Source organism: Artemia franciscana, chromosome 7 (assembly GCF_032884065.1).
Source record: "Artemia franciscana chromosome 7, ASM3288406v1, whole genome shotgun sequence".
Classification (NCBI taxonomy): Eukaryota; Metazoa; Arthropoda; class Branchiopoda; order Anostraca; family Artemiidae; genus Artemia; species Artemia franciscana.
The window spans coordinates 31,430,038-31,451,078 of record NC_088869.1 but is presented as its reverse complement, the minus strand read 5'-3'; the positions used below and the strand labels follow the sequence as shown (position 1 = coordinate 31,451,078).

Here is a 21,041-nt window from a genome sequence, read left to right as displayed (position 1 = left end):
CCCCTCCCAAGGGGACTGTGGGGGAGTAAGTCGTCCCCAATGACATAGTTGTAAGGTTTTTTTACTACGCTAAATAAATTGGCTACCTCTGAATTTGATCTGGTGACTTTGGGAAAATAATTAGCGTGGTAGGGGGCCTAGGTGCCCTCCAATTTTTTGTTCACTTAAAAAGGGCACTAAAACTTTACATTTCCGTTAGAATGATCCCTCTCGCAAGATTCTAGGATACGATCACCCCTGGGAAAAAAAAAAACAAACAAACAAAGAAACAAATAAAAACGCATCCGTGATCTGCCTCCTGGCAAAAAATACAAAATTCCACATTTTTGTAGATAGGAGCTTGAAACTTCTACAATAGGATTCTCTGATACGCTGAATCTGATGGTGTGATTTTCGTTAAGATTTTATGACTTTTAATCGTTATATCCCCCTATTTTCTAAAATAAGGCAAATTTTCTCGTAAATTTTGATGGGTAAGACTAAACTTGATTTAACTTATATATTTAAAATTAGCATTAAAATGCAATTCTTTTGTAAAGATATTGTTATAAAAATTCCATTTTTTAGAGTGTTGGTCACCATTGAGCTTGGTCGCTCCTTACTACAGTTCGTTACCACGAACTGTTTGATACCAAGCCGGTATAAAGATCGAAAATATTTTGTCACTGCGTTTTTTTTTGTTTTTTTGTTTTTTTATTTCTTAAACCCCACTGGCCCACTAAAATATAAAGAAGAATGATAAAAAATTTTGTTTTACGCTAAACGAAAATGCTGAAAACAAAATGAAGATTTCGAGAGTACAACCATCTCTATTCTTCAGCGCGAGCAAAAAAAATATTTAAAGAAAATAACAAAAAAGATCAAAAGGACAAAAATACGTGAAGAGTTAACGTGAAAAAAAACAAACCAATAAAATCTATATATAAAAAAAATCAAAATTAGAAGATGAATAAAATTCAATAAAAGCAAAAACTTGAACAATTAAAACAAAATAGCTAACAACCAAAGGCGAGTCGCTCACCAAAACCCACGATTGGCAAATAACTCTAAAGGACATAGTGTTTTTTAACAAGTAAAGTCTTTGTTCCGTTATTGTCAAACTCTCTGACCAGTTCCTCAAACTCTTTGGAATATCTTTTGTCAACCTGCATGACATTTCTTTAGAAATAAGCATTTCTCGTGCTATGGGTACTTGTTAAATATCCCGACCAGGCTCGAGAAGTGACGTTATGTTAATCATACTGAAATATACTAAATTTTGACGAAAATGTAATACAATAGTAAAAAAAATTATGGACTATAACAGAAAATCATGGAATGCAAGGACATAATTAGGCACTGGTTGAATATCCTAACCAGACTCAAGAAGTTTAATCTGTTTGAACTGTTTAAAACCGGTTTTTCTGTTTCAATTCGAAGATAATCGGCTTAAGTTCAGTGAGATGAACTTCTATGTAGGTATGTTTTAATTAAAGACTTAATATATAGAGCTGGTATTTTGATTAGGTTAGGTACAGAGTCTTATCTAGGATATTTTATTTGGGGGGTGGGGTGCGAAAAGGATCCTGGGGGATTACAATTTTTTTTAAAAAACATATCAAAAACATGTTTATATTCATTTTTGTTAGGTACAGGGTCTTATCTAGGATATTTTATTTGAGGGGTGGGGTGCGAAAAGGATCCTGGGGGATTACAAAATTTTTAAAAAAACATATCAAAAACATGTTTATATTCATTTTTGTTACATTTTTACGAGTCAGACAAAAAATTCGGGGGGGGGGGGAGGGAATTCAAACTCCCCAACGCTCCTAGATACGGCCCTAGTTAAGTATTTAATATAATGCATTCTGGGTGGCCTTCTTTCCAAAATGCTTTGTTGTAGTTTCCATAATTTTTTTACTAGCTAGTATTATATTCTCATCATATTCCAAAATATCTCATTATTATTAACCTAACTTCAATTCTTGAGTCTGGTCGGGATATTTAATAAGTACCGAATTGTGTTTCTGTCTGAGCAAAAATATTCTTCCGGTTCTTTTGCCATAGTTTAAATTATATAATGTATTTCGCTTAAAACTTTTGCCGTTAAATATATCTCTTTTTGTCTTCTAGTTATGTGTACTGGGGTGAATATCCGCTTAGCTTTGCTGCATGTTTAGGGCAAGAAGAATGTTATCGTCTCATTCTTGCTAAAGGAGCAGACCCAAACAGACAAGATACTAACGGCAACACTGTTCTTCATATGCTTGTTATTTACAACAAAATGGTAAGTTGTTTTGAGCTGGATCCCCCTTTTCCCTTAAAATTGCACAACTGCCTAGCTTGATTCTAAGCTTGAACTTGTTACCATGTTGAGGCCGGGATATGCAAGTTGTTTTTTTTTTTGTTTTTTTTTTTTTAAGAAATTGCCATTGTCAAGTACCCAAATACAACCAAATGCAATAAGCCCAATACCAGAATGTTCAAATTATTATAAAGAAATTTAAGCATGTTTTAAATTGAGATTGCTAGGCTGAATTGAAATTGATTTAATGGAAAGGAGTCAAAACTGTCGGAATGTCAAAAAACAGAAGCAGGAGGTTCTAACTCCTCTTTCCGTACGTGGCTTCATAGCATCTTATCCTGCCTTTCTTTAGTTATTCTGTTAATTTTATTAGTTTTTTTACTTTTTGTTACTTATTCGCATTATATTTTTTTATTGCTCTTTTCACTTATTTTCAACTAGTACATTCATTAGGAAAATTACCAAAAAGAACATATATAATAACTATTTTGAAGGTGACTTTAGCAGTAAACCACTTCCAGTGCTTCAAGTTTATTTTTTGGATCAAAAACAAAAGACTAACAACTCCATTTAGAGAATGCAAATAGTTATTACTAGTCTATAGAGGCAGCCAAACTGAAAATTTTGCATTTAGCGCAGGGACCAGTAAATGCGGGACAACAAATGCATTGTAAGCCCTAGGTTGGATAAAATGATTCAATATAGTCTTTAGTCCAACTAAAAGACCATGCCCTTTCCTAAAATTAATTAATTTTTTTTCACAAAACAGGTTTTTCAAAAAAAAAGTAAATCGCTCCGTTAAACCAAAACTGAGCAGAAATAAAGGCAAATAATCTTCCAAGGGTGAAACTACCGCTAATCACCGTCATAAATAATTGAAACAAGACAAACAGAAATTAGAATAAATCACTGAGTCAAACTCAAAACCATGCAAGTATTCTCTTTTTGATCATCTTCCTTATCATTTCCTGAAAGTTTCAAATTAGAATATTCAGTCATTCATGGGTTAAACTCTTTTGACAATCTGCATACACATAACGTGTTTTGATGTAGTTAAAATTTTCCCCTCAATATTTTAAATAGGGTAGTGGGGTAGTAGTAGTAGTAGCAGTAGTAGTGGTGGTAGGTGTAGTTGCTTTGGCAGTGTGCAAGTATTCTCTTTTTGATCATCTCCCCTATCATTTCCTGAAAGTTCCAAATTAAAATACCCAGTCATTCATGGATTACACTCTTTTGACAATCAACATCCACACAACAAGTTTAGATTTAGTTCAATACTCTTCTCAGCGTTCTCTGAAAGCGTCACCTGAATGCCCTTCCTCATACTGGAAAGTAATGTTCAAACGTGTATAGCTTTCTCAGAAACATATACTATGTATAAAATTGAACGAATTGCCTAACTTACAGCCCTTGCCCTGAGGACTGTTGGGAGGTTGACATTCCCAAAGAAACAATTACTGGACCTTTCAACAATCCTGAACGAAATAGCTCTCTTAAAATTTTGATCGGATGTTTTTTGGGGAATGATAGGCTTGTGGGGGAAGGGCTGGTTGCCCTTAATTCACTTTTGACTCTTAAAAACGGCCCTAGATCTTCCAACTTTCAATCAAGTAAGCCCCCTCCAATCCAAAGTTTACGTGACTCTCCGTTCCATGAATACCTTATGTGTCCCAGGGCTTAACTTATAAAACCGGATAATAAACATATAAACATGGAGGGTCGTTTCCACCCTGAAGGTATTGTTATATGCTCTTTGGACTATGGTGAACAAAATAGCTTTCTCACAATTTTGATTGGACACGTTTTGGGAAAAAAGTGCCAGGGACCCCTTTTTAGGACCCCAGATTAGCTTGGACCCGAGATTATAGGACCCAGATTTAGGGACCTCAGATTAGCTGCCCTAAATCGCTTTTTACTCTTGAAAGAGAGCTAAACTTTAAATTTCCAATCAAATAAGGAAATTTCCAATTAAATTTCTATCGGATTATTATGAGATTTTTATTTTTCAATAAAAATCTCATATGCCAATAGGGCATGGCTTACAAATCTTGCCCCCAGTTGTGTCGACCCTGGAGTTTTATTTTACGGAGTATTTTGAACAAAATGACTATCTGAAAATTTCTATCGGATTATTTGGGGAAAACAGGCCACGAAGGGGGGGGGTTTGTCATTTGATCACTTTGACTCTTAAAAATGGCACTAGAACTTCTGATTTTCAATCCAATGAGCTCTCTCAGACTTTTTTTTTTTAATACGACCATCCTTTCCACGAAACTCCTACATGCCCCCTGGAGAATAACTTGCATCCCTTGCCTAGACGACTGTGGGGGTGTCATTTTCAAAGACAAAAATACTGGACATTTGAACTACGCCGAACAGAAATGGATATCTCAGAGTTTTGATTAGATGTATTTGGAGAAATAATAGGTGCGGGAGGGCTGATCACCCTCCAATCCCTTTCGACTATTAAAATGAGCCCTAAACGCTGCAATTACCAATTGAATGAGCCGATTTCAAGTTTCTACGACAACACCTTCTATACAAAGTACCCTTGTTGAAAATTCCTTGAGTCCAAATTACTCTTTATTTAGGCAGCACTGTTTCCTATTGTGTTTCCTATGATCACTGACAAAAATTGCTTTAAAAGTTGTTAAGTGGCACAAAGATGTGACTCCAATATGGAGGCCAAGATACATCAATATGGCTTAGGCTTGGATGAAGTTTTCACCTAGCTGGACATTTAACAAGCAACTGGAGTAGGTATTACAGGCAAAAAGCTCGATTTTCTTTATTTTAATTTTTTATCGCTTTATCAGTTCAATTCGTTCTTATTATTTCCGGTTTTCCCGTTTTCTATTGTATCTGCCTCCATGTTATAGGAATAGGAGCCTCATATCTATTTATAGTTTCCCGGATATTGGGTCGAAGCTCACGAAGCTTGCTGACAAAATACCCCAGTCTACTTATAAGTATCTGCCCGCCCACAGAGGCCTTACTCGTTTGCTTTAGTTTCTATTTTTTTCTGTTTTGTTTAGTGTTTATTTTGTCTCTTTTATTGATACTTCACTTTGATTTTTTGTAGCGGGTCAAAAATTAATTATTATTATTTATTAATCTTCTATACAAAACTAAGTACATTCCTCTATGTACATTATCTTCCCTTGCTCGTTTAAAATGGGGTAAGCTAGAGTTGTAACTCCTAATTTCCTTCGAAAATTGAGCAGCATGTATCCTCCCATTTTCCAGTGATGCTAAAAATTGTAATAATTAAAATTCGGACTGTATGCTAGTAACTGAGAGCCACATTCAAAGTTTCACAAAAATTCATATTTATAGATTTTCGTCTTATCAGAATGTTAACTTTATTTGTCTTATGTTCATTGTGCAACTTAATGTTGAGCGACTCATACTTTGTATTTTGAACTCTATTCCACGATTTTGCATCCTTTCATGCAATCTCAGGAAAAAAATTATATCACAGATATACCCTTAAGCTGTGAAATATTCGTAAATTCACACCATGACCTTCCAAACATGTATAAGTTAAGGTCAACGTTCCGTCGTCGGGTGTTTTCTGGTCTTGTGCAAACTTTGCCAGAAGAGATCACCTCATATAAATCAAACAATTAACTAGACCTACGCTGCCTGGGCAACGTGAAGTATTGCGGCAAAATTTGTCCGGTTTCGCCGAATAAAGTGTTGCAAGAGCAACACTTTGTTTTGTTTCTTTGCTATCGGTTAAACGCTTCACGCCCCCACCAAGCCCCCCCGCGCGCGTTAGTCGTTACGCGCCATATTAGTTACGCGCCATTGTAGTTGTGTCTCTATGTCCTCTATCCCCAAACAACTTATTTTTATATATATATATATATATATATATATATATATATACTAGCTGTTGGGGTGGCGCTTCGCGCCACCCCAACACCTAGTTGGTGGGGGCGCTTCGCGCCCCCCCCCAAGCCCCCCCGCGCGCGTAAGTCGTTACGCGCCATATTAGTTACGCGCCATTGTAGTTGTGTCCCTATGTCCCACCTGTGAATATACATATGTATATATATATATATATATATATATATATATATATATATATATATATATATATATATATATATATATATATATATATATATATATATATATATATATATATATATATATATATATATATATATATATATATATATATATATATATATATATATATATATATATATATATATATATATGTTTTTAACTACGTAAAACTTGCGAATATACAACATTCTTTGCTGTTCCATTGTCTGTGCATATAAATAGATTGTCAGGTTTACCGACTCTTGAACATGCAACATATAATGGTCCGTGGGAAAACAATCCGTATTCAGATCTATACCTCATGATTCTAATGATTGCCCTTGAGCTTTGTTGATGGTGATTGCTAATCGACCATTCCCTGAGTCGCCATCGTCATTTATATATCCCCCTGTGCACCCCGGCGTCCCCTTTGTAGTTATGTCCCTGTGTCCCGGTCGTCATTTATATTCCCTGTGTCCCGGTCGTCATTTGTGTCCCGGTGTTCCAGTCTGTGATTTCTCTTTGAGTGTCCCGGGCGTCATTTATATTCCTTGTGTCCCGGTGTCCCGGTCGTCATTTATATCCCCCTGTGCCCCCCGGCGTCCCCATTGTAGTTTTGTCCCTGTGTCCCGGTCGTCATTTATATTCCCTGTGTCCCGGTCGTCATTTGTATCCCGGTGTCCCGGTCTGTATATACATTCGTTTTTTAGTTTTGTTTTTCTCCTTTATTTTTTTCCTTTTTTCTTTTTTTTCTTTTTTAGTTTATTTAGATTTTTAGATTTTTTAGTTTTTTTATTAGTTTTTAGTTTTTTTGTAGTTTTTACCATTTTTTTAGTTTTTTTAGTTTTTTTTTTTTTTTACTTATGTCCTGGTCGTCATTTATACTCCCTGTGTCCCGGTCGTCATTTGTGTCTCGGTGCTTTGTTGATTGCTAATTTATATTATATTTATATTTATATTTTTTATATTTATTAATATTTTTTAGTTTTCTTTTTCTCTTATTTTTCAGTTTTTTCCTTTTTTTTAGTTTTTTCTTTTTTAGTTTTTTTTTGTTTTTTACCTTTTTTTAGTTTTTTTAGTTTTTTTAGTTTTTTAGCTTTTTTAGTTTTTTTTATCAGTTTTTAGTTTTTTTTTAGTTTTTGCCTTTTTTTAGTTTTTTCAGTTTTTTTTAGTTTTTTGTAGTTTTTGCCTTTTTTTAGTTTTTTCAGTTTTTTTTTTTAGTTTTTTATTGGTTTTTACCTTTATTTTAGCTTATTTTTCAGTTTTTTCCTTTTTTTTTAGTTTTTTTTAGTTTTTAGTTTTTTTAGTTTTTTACCTTTTTTTAGTTTTTTTAGTTTTTTTAGTTTTTTAGCTTTTTTATTAGTTTTTAGTTTTTTTTGTAGTTTTTGCCTTTTTTTAGTTTTTTTAGTTTTTTAGCTTTTTTATTTTTTTTATTAGTTTTTAGTTTTTTTTGTAGTTTTTGCCTTTTTTTAGTTTTTTCAGTTTTTACGTCACCTGATCCAGTTTTTTCAGGTGACGTCACCTGATCCACGATCCACAGATCCACAGACAACTTATTTTTATATATATAGATAGTTTTTTTTTTTACTTATGTCCTGGTCGTCATTTATACTCCCTGTGTCCCGGTGCTTTGTTGATTGCTAATCGAACATTCCTTTTGTCCTGGTCGCTTTCTCTTTGAGTTTCGTCATTTATTTTTTTCTTTTTTAGTTCTTTTAGTTTTTACCTTTTTTAGTTTTTTTTAGTTTTTTAGATGAAAATTTTTTTTAGTTTTTTCCTTTTTTTCTTTTTAGTTTTTTATTGGTTTTTACCTTTATTTTAGCTTATTTTTCAGTTTTTTCCTTTTTTTTAGTTTTTTTTTATTTTTTATTTTTTTTAGTTTTTTACCTTTTTTTAGTTTTTTTAGTTTTTTTAGTTTTTTAGCTTTTTTACTTTTTTTATTAGTTTTTAGTTTTTTTTTGTAGTTTTTGCCTTTTTTTAGTTTTTTCAGTTTTTTTTTAGTTTTTTATTGGTTTTTACCTTTATTTTAGCTTATTTTTCAGTTTTTTCCTTTTTTTTTAGTTTTTAGTTTTTTTTGTTTTTTACCTTTTTTTTAGTTTTTTTAGTTTTTTTAGTTTTTTAGCTTTTTATTTTTTTTATTAGTTTTTAGTTTTTTTTGTAGTTTTTGCCTTTTTTTAGTTTTTTTAGTTTTTTAGCTTTTTTATTAGTTTTTAGTTTTTTTTTGTAGTTTTTGCCTTTTTTTAGTTTTTTTAGTTTTTTAGCTTTTTTATTTTTTTTATTAGTTTTTAGTTTTTTTTGTAGTTTTTGCCTTTTTTAGTTTTTTCAATTTTGACGTCACCTGATCCAGTTTTTTCAGGTGACGTCACCTGATCCATCCACAGACAGACAGACAACTTATTTTTATATATATAGAAGATAGATATATCTATCTATATAAAAATAAGTTGTCTGTCTGTCTGTGGATGTGTGGATGGATGTGTCAGGTGACGTCACCTGAAAAACTGGATCTGGTGACGTCAAAACTGAAAAAACTAAAAAAAGGCAAAAACTACAAAAAAAACTAAAAACTAATAAAAAAAATAAAAAAGCTAAAAAACTAAAAAAACTATAAAGGTAAAAACCAATAAAAAACTAAAAAAAAAAACTGAAAAAACTAAAAAAAGGCAAAAACTACAAAAAAAAACTAAAAACTAATAAAAAAAGTAAAAAAGCTAAAAAACTAAAAAAACTAAAAAAACTAAAAAAAGGTAAAAAACTAAAAAAAATAAAAATAAAAAAAAACTAAAAAAAAAGGAAAAAACTGAAAAATAAGCTAAAATAAAGGTAAAAACCAATAAAAAACTAAAAAGAAAAAAAGGAAAAAACTAATAAATGACGACACTCAAAGAGAAAGCGACCAGGACAAAAGGAATGTTCGATTAGCAATCAACAAAGCACCGGGACACAGGGAGTATAAATGACGACCAGGACATAAGTAAAAAAAAAAAAACTATCTATATATATAAAAATAAGTTGTCAAACTAAAAAAAGGCAAAAACTACAAAAAAAACTAAAAACTAATAAAAAAGCTAAAAAACTAAAAAAACTAAAAAAAAGGCAAAAACTACAAAAAAAACTAAAAACTAATAAAAAAAATAAAAAAGTTAAAAAACTAAAAAAAATAAAAAAAATAAAAAAAGGTGGCAAAAAAAAACGGTAAAAACCATCCTTTCCGGCCCCAGGCAAGAGTTTTGCGGAGCTTTCCAAAATGTAATGCCATAGTCATCAATCCGGCCTGAGGTACACACTTTCCGTAAAAACCGCACAGGTTAGACCCTTACCAGTTTCCAGGAATAAGCCGAGATCGGTGGCATAGGCAAAAAAAACGGGACAAAACCAAAGTGTTGCTCTCGCAACACAATTAGCACCCACTGCACAACTAACTCATTTTTAGCCAGCAACTGCCTGGATTTGTTTTCATCGGCCTTGTCTTCCAAAGGCCATAAGGGCCGATTGTCTTATTTTTTGCCTATGTTACCTCCTTTACTAACAAGAGCTAAGTGCTCATATGGCACTTGTGACGAGGCAAGAAGAGCTAAGAGCCAAGAGATCATATGGTATGAGCTCTAACAAAATTCTTTGAATCAATAGATTGATTTAAAAAGTAAAATAAGAGGCTTAATGCCGGTCAGGATTTAAAATAAGAGCTCTGACTCACGATATTTTCTAAATATCAAAATTCATTAAGATCCGATCACCCACTCGTAAGTTATAAATACCTGATTTTTTCTAATTTTTCCTCTCCCTTTAGCCCCCCAGATGGTTGAATCTGGGAAAACGACTTTATCAAGTCAAATTGTGCAGCTCCCTGACACGCCTATCAATTTTCATCGTCCTAGCACGTCAAATCACTGAACCCCTCCCCCCAGCTCCCCCAAAGAGAGCGAATCCAGTACGATTCGGTCAATCATGTATCAAGGACATTTGTTTATTCTATCCACCAAGCTTCATCCCGATTCCTATATCAGTCAAGTATCTTAGACAGGTTTCTATTCTTCCCATCCAGTTTCATCCTGATCTCACCGCTTTAAGTATTTTCTAAGACTTCTGGTCCCCCCCCCAACTTCCCTCCAATTACGCTTGATCCGGTCGAGATTTAAATAAGAATCTGAGTTACGAGGTTCTTCTAAATATGAAATTTAATGAAGATCCGATCACTCCTTCGTAAGTTAAAAATACGTCATTTTTCTTATTTTTCAGAATTAACCTCCCCCCTCCCAAAAGAGTGGATCCGTTCAAATTATGTAAATCACGTATGTCAGACTTTTACTTAATTTCCCACCAAGTTTCAACCCGATCCCTCCAATCTAAGCGTATTCCATGATTTTAGGTTCCCCACCCCAAACTTCCCCCAATCATGCCAGATCCGGTCAGGATTTAAAATAAGAGCTTTGAGACACGATATCCTTATAAATATCCAATTTCATTGAGATCCGATCACCCGTTCGTAAGTTAAAAATACCTCATTTTTTCTAATTTTTCAGAATTAACCCCTCCCCCAACTACCCAAAAGAGAGCGGATCCGTTCCGGTTATGTCAATCATGTATCTAGGACTCGTGATTATTTTTCCCACCAAGTTTCATCCCGATCCCTCTACTCTAAGTGTTTTCCAGGTTTTAGGTTTCCCCCTCCCAACTCCCCCTCCCGGTGTCACCAGATCCTTTCGGGATTTGAAATAAGAGCTCTAAGACACGATATACTTCTAAACATCAAATTTCATTGAGATCTGATTACCCGTTCGTAAGTTAAAAATACCTCATTTTTTTCTAGTTTTTCAGAATTACTCCCCACCCCCAACTACCCCAATGAGAGCGGATCCGTTCCAAGTATGTCAATCATGTATCTGGGACTTGTGCTTATTTTTCCCATCAAGTTTCATTCCGATCCCTCCACTCTAAGCATTTTCCAAGATTTTAGGTTTCCCCCCTCCAACTCCCCCCAATGTCATCAGATCCAGTCGGGATTTAAAATAAAAACTTTGGGACACAATATAATTCCAAACATTGAATTTCATTTAGATCCCATCACCCGCTCATAAGTTAAAAATACTTTATTTTTTCTATTTTTTCCGAATTAACCGGCCCCCCACTCCCCCCCAGATGGTCAAATCGGGAAAACGATTTCTAATTTAATCTGGACCGGTCCCTGATAGGCTTGCGAAATTTCATCGTTCTATCTTACCTGGAAGTGCCTAAAGATGCAAAACCGGAACCGACAGACAGAAAGACAGACCGACAGACCGACAGAATTTGCGATTGCTATACGTCACTTGGTTAGTACAAAGTGCCATAAAAATGCAACCGGGTAGCTTGAAAAAGGATACTTCTTTATTTTGTTTTATTAGAAAAATGGATTGAACCTTAAAGTATGTAAGTGGATAAGTGGCTGTAGAGCGAAGTTTTCGGTTTTTCTGGGGAGGGGGAGGCAAGAATTGACTTGTAGGAATTGAAAGAACATATTGTTCTTTGTAGCTAAATTTTGCGAGGATCAATCACAAAGAAGGTCAACTGTGCATAGCAACAAAATATTTTGTTTTTGTAGGATAGTGTTCATTTTAGTTTTGTGATTTCACTTGTTTATTTTTGTAAAGATGGCCCCAGGCTCTTGGCTCCATTGCAAACATAAGGGTTGAGGGGATTCATGCTCCTCTCTGATAGTTTGAAACGTTTAACATTATTTTGTGTTTGTTAATATGTTGAATTTTTTTATGCGGTTCTTCTTTAATATGATGAAGTAAATGGACCATAGGCAATAAAAAAAATGGTTTCGGAGGGGGTCATAAGAACAGAGAGGGTTTAAATAGTACAGCAAAATGCATCTTTATTTTGGCATTTTTCAATATCATATGTTAAGAATTTGGTTTCTATTGGTTGTTTCGTAATTATTTTTAATTTTAAGGCAATATTTGACACAGCTTATGAGCTTGGAGCCGACTTGAATATTAGGAATGCTCTTCATTTAACACCACTTACACTAGCTGCAAAACTGGCACATAAGGAAATGTATGACCACATTGTGAAAATTCAACGAGAAATATATTGGCAATTGGGTATGTTATTGATTATTTTCAAGTTATTTTGTTAACTATTTGGTTTGGCACGTATATTTCGTGCCGTATATTTCATGTATATTTGGCACGTATGTTTCGTTTTGCACGCTGGAACGCAATGAAATATATGACGCCTTTGTACAAATTCCACGAGAAATACACTTTGAATTTGGTATGTATTAATAATACTTGTCACTTCTTTTGATTTACCTTACTAAAGAATTTCAGCTTCTTACATCAAAACTTGATAGGGCCTTAAGAAATTGAGAAAATAGAAATTGAGAAAAAAATACAGGACAGAAAGGAAAATATCAATTTTTGTGCAAAAAGAAAGAAAAGTCATAGGACTTGTAAATGCATCAACTCCTTCTTCACCTACAACAGAAAACCCGAAATGTTGTCCTTTCTACTCCAGCTGGTTTTCCGTTTTTACATAGAACAAAGACTTGGCCCTACAAATTCACAACAAACAGGGGTAGCTAACGAGTTTCAGGTAAGAATCCATAAGAGAATAGAGTAGTAGAGTATTTTCTATTTTCTACTAAGTTACTGAACAAAAACCAGGCGATTCATTGTTTTTCTCCACCACCCTCTCGAAATGTCATCATAAATCACAGTAGCAGCGTCAAATGCAACCTATTAAAGTATGAATTTTAATTCGTGCTTAAAAGAGCCTATCAAATGAGAGAGAATTTCTACTTGAAACTGATGCAAGAGTGGTAACTCCTATCCCAATTGATCTCGATGGTAAGAATTTTCTGCACAAAAAATTATGAGGAATTTTAAAAAATAGAGTGAAATCGGTCAAAAATGGTGTCGGACCGAAATAAGAACTGTACCATTGGAATTCTCATAACGAAACCAATTTTGGAAAATTATAGCCCCCTTATCTTGAGCAATGAGATATATAATTTTTTTCTTGGAAAGATGTGATGTGTTTCTGTTGGGTGATTGCACTAAATTGGTGGTAGTAGAAAACTGGGAGAAGAAAGTAAATAGTCATGTCTAGTTCTTGTTGTAAATAAAAAAAAAGGAATACGAAAATTATGTGGGAGTTTTGACCTGAACTGTATCTTCATATACAAGGTAGTAGAACACAACCAACTCTTGAAAAGATGAGATAACACACGTATCATTTGCAAAGTCTTTTTTTTCCGTGGAATGATGTCAGGTTTTGGTGACTCCGTACTCTGACTTCCTGAAATGTCGTCATACTCATTGGAATGTCGTCATAAATTAGTTTTTAGAGTATTTCTTACATTATAGATTAATAAAAAAAATGATTGGCTTTACCATTCTATGAATATTTGAAAATTATTTAACTTAAGCCAATTAGTTATCAACAAAAACAAAAATTGTCCAACTAACTTTTATTTAAGAAAGTTAAAGTATATAAGCAAACAAATGTGACAAAACACTAAATTTTCCCAACGTCTGTAAAATTTAGCTCTTCAATGATATCAGGTTTCAAGGCCAGATATCAGTTATTCACAGGCTTCAAGGCCAGTGTTTAATTAATATCATAAAGGACCCAAATTTCATTAACACTTGGAAGCGTCATCAAACCAGATCAGATGTTGTGTTCAACTAGCAATAATCAAAGCAAAGCACAGTTTGATAAAATTCATGCCTTGATCTTGGTAAGACGGAGATGAAAAGTCGTAAGTATGACAACAGGTTAGACATTTTGGGTTGTGAGGGGGATCCAGGTTAAAGTGACAATTGGACCCCAAACTTGGGGTCCTTGACTGTAGTACAGACAAGGGAATTATTTTTTGGCTGTGCAGCGATTAATGAAATAGCCTCATGAGCGGCTTCGTTCTAGATTAAATGACAGAGACATGACGGATCATTTGTTGGAGTAAATGATGTAGAAGTGATATGAATTTGAAAATAATCCTCACCCTAAGTAGGAAATATTGTGCAAAGTGCAATGAGCAAAGAGACTTCAAGTGGACATCTACTGGACTTAAAGAAAGTACATAATACACAACGGTTCACTCAAGTGATGTACAAGCAACCATTGGCCATTTTCTTTTACAACAGAGAGAGAGAGACAGAGAGAGAGAGAGAGAGAGAGAGAGAGAGAGAGAGAGGGAGAGAGAGAGAGAGAGAGAGAGAGAGAGAGAGAGAGAGAGGGAGAGAGAGAGAGAGAGAGAGGAGAGAGAGAGAGAGAGAGAGAGAGAGAGAGAGAGAGAGAGAGAGAGAGAGAGAGAGTAAGAGAGAGAGAGAAAAATCACACACTGCAACTCAGCATTAAAAATTGAAGTGAAGAAAGGCACAAATGAGTTGGCGTAACGATTAGTTCGTACTTTAGGGTGTAGAAGTTTATTTTGTAACTGAGTTCGGCTATTGGGAGGGGCTGGTTCGGGTAGTAGTGATCGGTGGCTCTTATTGGCTAGGACGGATTTTCCAGATTGCTGAATAAGGTGTTCAAGTCCTAAGTTGGTTTTACATTTTTAGCCAATGGAGTTGACTCTGGAGCTACTTCATGCGTCAAGATTGTCTTTATTTTACTAATTTTTAATTCAACTGCAGCTGCAAAGCGTAAAAAGAGCAGCAAGAACAATCATCTTGCTCTTCCTTGGGACAACGGATGCTAGGGTTAGTTTTTATATAAAGCAAAATGTTAAGGAGTTTGTTAGGCTGCTATTGTTTAGAAGGAAAGGGAGAACTATCTCTTTTTTTGAAAGTGTACAAAATACAAGAATCATTATCTAAGTATTGAATTTTTATTTTGTTCTGTTTTAATTTGGAAGGAATGTACACTCTGACTATCTACTGTAGTTATCTATTGGCAACTATCTACTGACTATCTACTATTGACTATCTACTGGCAACTATCTACCGTAGTTGCCAGCAACTACTTTGTCCACTATCAATTATTTATCTGGGTTGTGATATTCTCTGTGGTTTTTCACTACCCTTTGATATTATTACAATCTAAAACATAAACTTGTTTTTGATCAAACTCAATAACGATCAACAAAAATGTAAAAGTATTGTTGACATAGTGCATGCACTATGCACATAGTACATAGTACATGCACATAATGCATGCACTATGCACATGCACATATGCACGCACCATGCACTATGTGCATGCCCATGCACTATGCACATAGTACAATATAATGACGTCAAAGATTCAGCCTATGCTGAAAGGATGTAAAACAAGCTCTTGGGTTCAAGGGACCCCAAACTAACAGTTAAGAGTAAAAAATTGGATGCAAAGTTATTAATTGAGTATGAACATTATCTTATTTTAGAATAAAAAAAGATAAGAAGGGAATGACTAAGACACGAGAAAGTAAAAATTGAATTGTTGACCAAAAGCACATAGAAACAGAATCAGCTGCTCGTCTACAGCTGTTAATTTGTTCTCAACTCGAAGAATGTTCATTTGCTTCCGAGAATCACCTTATTTACCATTGCCGATAACTTTAATTAGTGTTATATACTTGATAAAGAACAGGCAATAGAGATGTACAATGGAATTAATCAGAGCTTTAAAGGATAAAGATAACCAACAAAGATAACTTCAGAACCTTACGATCTAAGATAAAAGAGCAGATAAATGGAAAAAGGAAAACCATCATTATTTGGTAGAGTAAAGTAAGCCTCCAAATATCTGTACTATTGGACAGCATCGTGCAATCATACTCTTTGCAATCCCAGATACTACGGACCTCACATGCCTGCTGTCAAAAATTCATCTTAAAAAAAAAAAAGTTTAATTTATCATTTGAAATATTGAAGCCATTCCCAATTGCGTTCTGAGACAAGTTTGTAACAGCGAGATCGGTAAATTGACAATAGTAAGGGATTGCCTGCTTTCACATTAGTTTCACGTTTGATAAAAAAGCTATTCATACCAAGAATGTAAACTTTTTTCTGATTGGTGAATTATTTTTAGTTGACCAATCGCAGACCGTTTTAAATTATAACGTTAAGATGTCTGTGTTATGGAATAACAATGTAAAAACTGCCATTATTTAGCTACCTCATTTGTTTTATGAAAGCCCGAACTTGATGAGATCCGTGTCTGCTATATAGCTTTGGTTATATGGGTTTTAACCGGTGTCTATACTGCAGTTTAGCAACCCATTAAGCCCAGCAACTACATTGAGTACAGCTAGAAGAAATGAAGGCTAAAGATTGAGTGGTGCCAAATCATGAAAATGTTGGGGGGTGCAAGAGTTTTTTAGTATTTTTTTCTAAAGATACAAAAAAAATACATGAACCCTCTTGCGAAGTCATTCGATTACTGGTTCTGCCTAATTACTCCCAGAAAAAATGAAACGAATAAAAGCAGACATATAGGCACTAACCGTGCAAAAATTGAAATTAAATTGTTGTTCGAGGTGGGAAGGGGGTTGTAAACGTCCAGTTAAGTTTTTTTTCCAGATTAGTTTTGAGGTAGTTCATGCTCTTTAGGTAAGTGGTCAAAATTTATTATCATATTTACAAGCTACTACTGAGTTGAACCTGAATAAAAATACCTAAAAACCAAAAATTGCAATTCAAAATATGTTTGTCAATAGAAATTTTCCTGACAAACATTCTTTTTTTTTACCTAATTTGAGCCGTGGTTCTTTGTTTACTTGATAATCCTTATCAAACAGTTCGTGGTAACGAACTGTAGTAAGAAGCGACCCGGCTCAATAGTAAACGAAACTCTAAAAAACGGAATTTTGATCCTAAAAGATACATCAAAAGATTTTAACTTTCATGCTGATTTTAAATATACAAGTTTCATCAAAGTTAGTCTTTGTCATCAAAAGTGAGGAGCCTTAGAAAATGGGCCTCATTTTGGAAAATAGGGAGAAACACCCCTTAAAAGTCATAGAATCTTAAGATAGAAAATCACACCACCGCATTCGGCGTATCAGAGAACTCTATAGCAAAAATTTCAAGCTCCTATCTATAAAAATGTGGAATTTCGTATTTTTTTGCCAGAAGACAAATCACGGGTGCGTATTTTTTTTCCAGGGGTCATCGTATCGACCAAGTGGTCCTAGAGTGTCGCAAGAGGGCTCATTCTAACGGAAATGAAAAGTTATAGTGCCCTTTTTAAGTGACCAAAAAATTGGATGGCACCTAGGCCCCCTCCCACGCTTATTTTTTCCCAAAGTCAACGGATCAAAATTTTATATAGCCATTTTATTCCACAAAATCAAAAACCATAATAACTATGTCTTTGGGAATGACTTTACCCCCACAATCCCCAAGGGAGGGACTGCAAGTTACAAACTTTGACCAGTGTTTACATACAGTAATAGTTACTGGGAAGTGTACAGACGTTTTCAGGGGGATTTTTTGGTTTGTGGGTTGTGGGAGGATCTTTCCTTGGAGGAATATGTCATGGGGGAAGAAAAATTCAATGAAAAGGCCGCAGGATTTTCTAGCATTACTATAAAAAAAAAACAATGAAAAGATAAACATGAAAACGTTTTTTCAATTGAAAGTAAGGAGTAGCACTGAAACTTAAAACTAACAGAGATTATTACGCATATGAGGGGTTCTAAGAATACTTTAATATAAAGAGCGAGGTATTTAGGAGGAGATAAATACCTTGCTCTGTATGCTGAAGTATTCTTAGTAATTTCAATTATTTATTCTACGGCCTTTCTGATTCAGGGATCATTCTTAAAGAATTGGGAAAAAACTTACGATTTAGTGTAAACAGCGAGGTATTAACGACCAATTAACGAGGGTACAAACCCCCTCGTATACATAATAAAAATTTAAGAATATAAAAGTTTGTTACGTAAGTTAATTCTTAAGTTACGTATATTTTTTATTAATAAAATCGTTCGTTAAAAATTGAAAGTTCTAGTTGCCTTTTTAAGTAACTGAAAAATTGGAGGGCAACTAAGCCTCCTTCCCCACCCCTTATTTCTCAAAATCGTCTGATCAAAAAATAAGAGAAAGCCATTTAGCCAAAAAAAGAATTAATATGCAAATTTCATTTTGATAATTTATGTGCGGAGAGCCAAAATCAAACATACATTAATTCAAAAACGTTCAGAAATTAAATAAAAAAAAAATAGTTTTTCTAACTGAAAGTAAGGAGCGACATTAAAACTTAAAACGAACAGAAATTACTCCGTATATGAAATGGGTTGTCCCATTCACAATCCCTCGCTCTTTAAACTTAAGTTTGACTCTTTGCAACAATTCTACTTTTTAAAACAATTAAAAACTTTAGCGTAAAGAGCAAGGCGTTGAGGAGGGGACAACATAACTTTCACAAGCGAGATTTGGCTAGCACAGAATATGAATATCCTTTGAGGCGTAATAATACCCTTAGCTGCTATGTTTAAATATATCTAATGATAGGAATAGGTGTAACCTGACACTATGACAAGATGAGAAAAAACTCAAGAAAAAAGAAAAACAAGGATATTCATTGCCAAGGATATCCTAGGTGCAAAATTAAAAAGAACCTTAAAAAACATCACAAAAATAAATAAAAATTAAACAGTAAAAGAAACCACTTTTTAGTGGTGTTTTTTTTTTTCACCAAGCGACGGTGATAGAGTAACTAAAAGGATCGAATATTTGATGCTATTAGTGATTTTCTCTGAAGAGAAATATGTATTATTACCTGCATTTGATATTTTTTTTATATATAAAACTAAATCAGAACATCTACAAAATTGCTTCAGTCCCATAGAAGACGAAAATTACGGAGATTTTCAGTCCGTGCGAAACACAATCTCCTCCTTCATATTTTGTATATTTAACAGTAAAAATATTGTTAAAAATCTGTAGCATAAATCTACAGCTGACAGGGCATTTTGACTGAATATTTAAGCTTTACCCAGAATTTTAATTACCCTCCAACTTTTTGGTTCTTAAACAGAAAACAAACTAAGGATCTTAGACAACTCAATAGTGCTGATAGGTAAAGAGCAAAGCGGCTTTTACGTATTATTTGTTTTGGTTTCTCACGAGACCACTCCGTTTGGAAGAGGTGGTCTTTACAAATTCGGAGAGTATTCATTTAATTGGGAACTGAAACTTCTGGTGCCCTTTTAAGAGTCAAAAGTACTAAAGGGCAAGCAGTCCCCTTTTTGTACCTGTTTGTATCGATTCTCCTCACAAGATATCTGATCAATTTTTTTAGATTCCCATTTTTCCAAAATAGTCAAAAGGTCCTAAAAATATGCCTCTGAGGATGAAAGAATTCCCAAAGCCTCTGGGACTAGGGTCGTAAATCATGCAAGCTATCCATTGTTTGGAAATTGTTCTTATAATGGAAAACATGGGTATGTTGGTCCTGGGTGGCTCATTATGGGTGGCTTATCCTGGGTGGAAATCATACACTTTGTTGGGAGTTGGGTGTTTAGTTTGCTTGAGTGTGCAGCTGATTTATCATATTATTTACAATATCCTATAAAATGGCTCAGGGCAGCAAGTTTATGCTTTGAGGGAGAATTTAAGAGAAGAGATCAAGAGGAATATAAGTTTGACTAAAGGAGATGGGTAGAGGTGTCCAGATCATCAAAACACTTTGCAAGCAACATGTCGGGAAGCGATTGTGAGATAGAATTAATATTTCAGGTCTTGTTCTAGATTACAGAGGAAGGGTGAGATAAGGAAAATTCGAATTTTCCATTGAGAGGAGGGTGAATGAGTCTCTGTATGGAATCCCTATAAAAGTAATGGTTTTCAATTATAAGCTTTAATAAGATTCTTAAGAGATTTCTAAGTTTTGGTGACACACTAGTTTTCATTTCACTACAACGACATACTAAAACACTTTGATTCCTGGAACGCTTTCAGAAAATCACATGCTATCCACGTGGTGATAACCTGAATAATATTCCCCTACAAAAGCTAAGGATTAAAAACACCATTAGTTGCTATTAGTTGCAAATGGCTAAAACACCATTAGACCTTACTCCGAAGGCCTTTGTTTATTTGAAACAGAGCTTGTTCTTACGAATAATGTCACTCCTTTTCTTGTGCTCAAAGGGGTAACAAAAGTATCCAACGTCAAGATAAGCTCTTCGCTTACGAACGAAAAGTAGTTAAAACACATGATGAACAGAAAGTGAAACTGGCTTTCCTTTCCATTAATATTCGTGACTAGCAGAAAGCTACCAGACCATTATTCAGGAAAAGACAAAAACTAGCTCAACTTAAAAAGCAAATCCAGCATTTTAGCAGAAATTGTTTCTGGCCAGTAAATTGTAACAAAAAATCCCAATTATTTCGGTCATAATTTTAATAAGGCTTTGGATTTCAACTCTTCCCTTTATTTTGTAGTCAAATATTTCAGGCAGTAATCAGTATTTAAAAAAAAAAGCCACAAAATTAAGACTGAGACCAATTATTATAGCTTGTTTATCGTAGAAAAATTGATTATAATAGTGGAACAATGACCAATTTTAAAATAAATCACTTTTTATGTCGCTATTCGTGACAATTTTCACTAGCCTTGAATGCTAGCTTCAAGCTTTCACTATCTTCAAGCTGAAAAGGTTGTCTTAAAAGCTAGCTTCACTATCCACTTCTTTCTCTTGACTGACACTTCTGCCAGTAAGGAACAGCTTGTTCCAAGTGTCTCCCTTACCTTTCATGAACTAAATGCATGTCTGCAA

The 21,041-nt window shown here is 34.2% G+C and overlaps 1 protein-coding gene across 1 annotated transcript in view; it reads left to right on the top strand.

The window, feature by feature from the left end:
• Nucleotides 1-21,041, top strand: part of LOC136029668 (uncharacterized) — a 147,808-nt gene that overhangs the window by 4,998 nt on the left and 121,769 nt on the right. Inside the window, exons 2-3 of the mRNA XM_065708172.1 lie at nt 2,113-2,266; nt 12,279-12,429. Of these exons, the coding sequence (XP_065564244.1) occupies nt 2,113-2,266; nt 12,279-12,429 (305 nt within the window). The remainder of the gene's footprint in view (nt 1-2,112; nt 2,267-12,278; nt 12,430-21,041) is intronic.